Below are 3,288 nucleotides of genomic sequence, written 5' to 3'. Positions count from 1 at the left end.
GCTAATTGGTCTGCTAACACACACACCTCGTGGACATTCTGAGGATTTCTGTCTCTCAAAATTCGAGAAAATGTATAGAGAGACTTTTTTCTCCCTTTCTCATCTTGCTAGAAGCAGGGGTCATGCAGGGAACCAGAATCTTGCAGAATTCAGTGGAAGCAAAAGGATATAGTTCTTCACAAAATGCATAAACCTCTAGAATCAGTACCAGAAGATGTGGCGATTGCCACTAGTTTGGATAGCTTTAAATGCTTAATATATTTCTTTAACTCATGTATGCAATAATTTAAAACTGTTATCAAAATACAGTATCTGTAATGGGAATTGGGTTGCTCATGCGTAAGTTGCCTCTACTCTTGGCAAAGTTGCCTGGTTAAACCTTTCCCTGGCTGCACAGCCCTTACTCCGCGACTGTGTCAGTCACTGGCAGAATCCGTCAGTGGGTGTTTCCTGAACTTCTTCCAGCATAAAAGTTCTTTGACGCCAAGTCGCCACCTAGCCTCCCTGCACGGAAGTCTTCTGCGCAGGGTGGGCATGGGCAGCGGAGGACCTGTGCTCTCCCCGCTAGTTTCTGTGGAAGAGTCCTGAAGACATCTCTCCGAAGCCCTCCCCTGCTCCCCTTTCTTCCTGGTGTCACGCTGATTTCAGTGGATGAGTTCCCTCTCTCCCTGCTGGGCCCTTCTCCGGCATCGCTGGAGAGCCTTCCCTCCACTCCTGGCTCCGATGTCAGTTCCCTGACAGTATCTGACTGAGAGGCTGGATAATCCTGCAGCATTTGACTACATTATCACCCACCAAAAATATGTTATTGTCCAAAGTCTTGTAACATATTGATTACAAAAGCTGTAGTCCACAATAAATTCCACACTGTGTACATATGCAAATGTTGCAAAACTACAAAAGATTATCCAGCTATTATGACTGTTGCTTCTCTGAATAAATAATGGTTTGAGGCACTCTAAAAGGGGACTTGTTTTGAAAAAGAGGGAAATGATAATTCTCTCAAGGCGAATGTACCTTATTTTAACCACATAGAACTATACCATTCAGGGGGCCAGAGAGAAAGATGTCCTGCAAATGTTCCAATTTTAGTTTGGCCAAAAACTGCTTCAGACAGCTGAGGCCCTGGACACCTTGCTATGTGGAACTGAGGCTTTACATTTAAAAACCAAGACAAGCAGGTTATTAGAATGCAGAACAAGCTTTATTGAAAAGACCAAAGTAAGAGCATTGAAAGGGGCAAAGAAGAAAATCGGTGTAGAAGGATCTTTTTTCTTCTGCACTCTGAAGCAGAGAACGGAGGATGAATTCCAGGAGTGATTGCTTGAGTTCAGCTTTTCTGAACCATGGCCGATAGATCTGTATCAAGCCCTCTGATTATCAGTTCAGGATATGCTTCTCAGGTTTAATTGGTCTATGAACAGATGCTAAAACGGCGCCCGAACTTCCTTCCCCTCCCGTAGCCCAAACCATAGCCAAAACCTCCAGAGCTTCCAAGGAAACCAGACCCAAGGCCCAAGCCCCCATAGCCTCCTACGATCCCGGAACCACCAACGGCACATGGAGTGTTGCCTCCAACAGCCACAGGCTCACAGCTGGCAGAGAGGATGGGCCCTGGGATGGTCACAATGGAGGCAGGTGGCTGGATCACGACCTCTGCTGGTGGGATTTGGTTGATGGGTTTAGGGATAATCCCATCTAGGATGCCAAGGTTGGCTGCTCTTTCAGCACCTCCATTTCCATAGCCCAGGCCTCCATATCCATAGCCGAATCCTCCATTTCCATAGCCGAGACCTCCCAATCCATAGCCGAGACCACCATAGCCAAGACCTCCTGCTGAGCCAAACCCAACGGTGGGGGTGGAAGCACAGGATGGGACAGCGCAGGATGGACCACAGTCAACCATTGTTGGGTGGAGGTGAGTCTGAAACCAAAAACACCAAGGGAGAAAATAAGTGTGGGGTACATCACTTCAATGGACAGTGGGGAGAATATTTCAGGCATAATCATCCTGTGGCAGTAGGATATTTTACCCATTCCCAGTTCACTAAACTCAATCCATCTTCCTTTCTCCATCACTGAAAATCAGCTGTCTTTTATAATTCTGAGAACATTAAGCCCTCATGCCTGAAACCTTTATTCTTCTGTGCTTTTGTTACTACAGCCCTTCTCTTTGTTGTGGATCCCCAATCTAATCCCTGATAATTTCAGGATAGTCTAGGAATGTCCCCTGCTTCAAGGCCTGTAGAACAACGGCCAATCTGAGTAGGTAAAACTGAACTAGGGATTCCAATGGTCTGCCATGGTACAGGACAACTCCCTATGCTCATTTGAGTCAGGTATTTATTTGGAACCATGAAGATTAGAACCTTACTATAATTTTAGGGGGAGGACAATTGTTCAGTGGCCGAACACGTGGTTTTCATTCAGAACATCCCAGGTTTGGTCCTTGGAATCTGCAGATTGAGCTGTTAAAGATTCCCTTCTTGAAACTCAGAGAACTTCAGCTGGTTAGTGTAGACAAAACTGAGCTAGATGGACTAACACTCAGAATCAGGCAGCTAAATACTTGATTTCATAAGGTACATATAGAAAAGAAGCCAGCCAAAAACTTAAGAGTGTAAGGTTCCTGGTGGAAGATCTACCCAATTCACAGAGTAATAGAATTTTAGCCTTCTTTTGGAGTTCAGTTACCTGAACGCTCTGACCACTGCAAGAATTATTCAAATATAACATCATATGTGCACAAACTTGACTTACCAAAGTCTCAGAGGAGTAGAAATGAAGTGAAGGAGATGAAGCCAAAGGAAGCTGTTGGAAGATCTCAGCTCAGGGAGCCCTTTTATACCATTTCATCTGTAGCTGCTGGTGGCTCCACATCCAGCTTGGATACACCTCCTTTCCCCTCCGGCTTTAATTAGTAAGCAGTTTTTGGAATGCATCATGGCCCTAATTAAGAAACGAGGCAAAAGTGTTAAGTGTTTTCACAGCACCCCACTCTCCTCATTGTTATTCTTCCACAAGACAAAGTTAATAAAAGATTAAGAAAAATAAAAATTCTTGTCTGTTCCTCCTGGCAGGCAGATCAAAAGGTGTTTTGTCCCCGTTCATTATTTTCAAAATAGTTGTTGATTTTCTCAGAAGTCTAATTGACTTTAATACCCAGGATTTTAGTTAGTCATTCTGTGCACAACACATAGCAGGTTTTGTTTATGTTTAACCTCCACTGTTGGAGGTAAGATTAGGGGAGAAATTTGATCCAGGTTGCGTCTTCTGAAATGGTATAGC

The 3,288-nt window shown here is 44.4% G+C and overlaps 1 protein-coding gene across 1 annotated transcript; it reads right to left on the bottom strand.

The window, feature by feature from the left end:
- Window positions 1–1,182: 1,182 nt before the first annotated feature.
- LOC310833046 (uncharacterized protein) lies at window positions 1,183–2,876 on the bottom strand. Its single transcript, XM_083715400.1, has 2 exons — window positions 2,761–2,876; window positions 1,183–1,924 (listed from the first exon to the last, which is right to left on the bottom strand). The coding sequence occupies exon 2, from the start codon at window positions 1,904–1,906 to the stop codon at window positions 1,415–1,417; it is 492 nt and encodes a 163-aa protein (XP_083571526.1). The 5' UTR covers window positions 1,907–1,924; window positions 2,761–2,876; the 3' UTR covers window positions 1,183–1,414.
- Window positions 2,877–3,288: the final 412 nt, after the last annotated feature.

Source organism: Podarcis gaigeae, assembly GCF_964106915.1.
Source record: "Podarcis gaigeae genome assembly, chromosome: 16".
Classification (NCBI taxonomy): domain Eukaryota; kingdom Metazoa; phylum Chordata; class Lepidosauria; order Squamata; family Lacertidae; genus Podarcis; species Podarcis gaigeae.
Note: the sequence above shows the minus strand (reverse complement) of the source record. Positions and strands in the feature narration are given on the sequence as shown.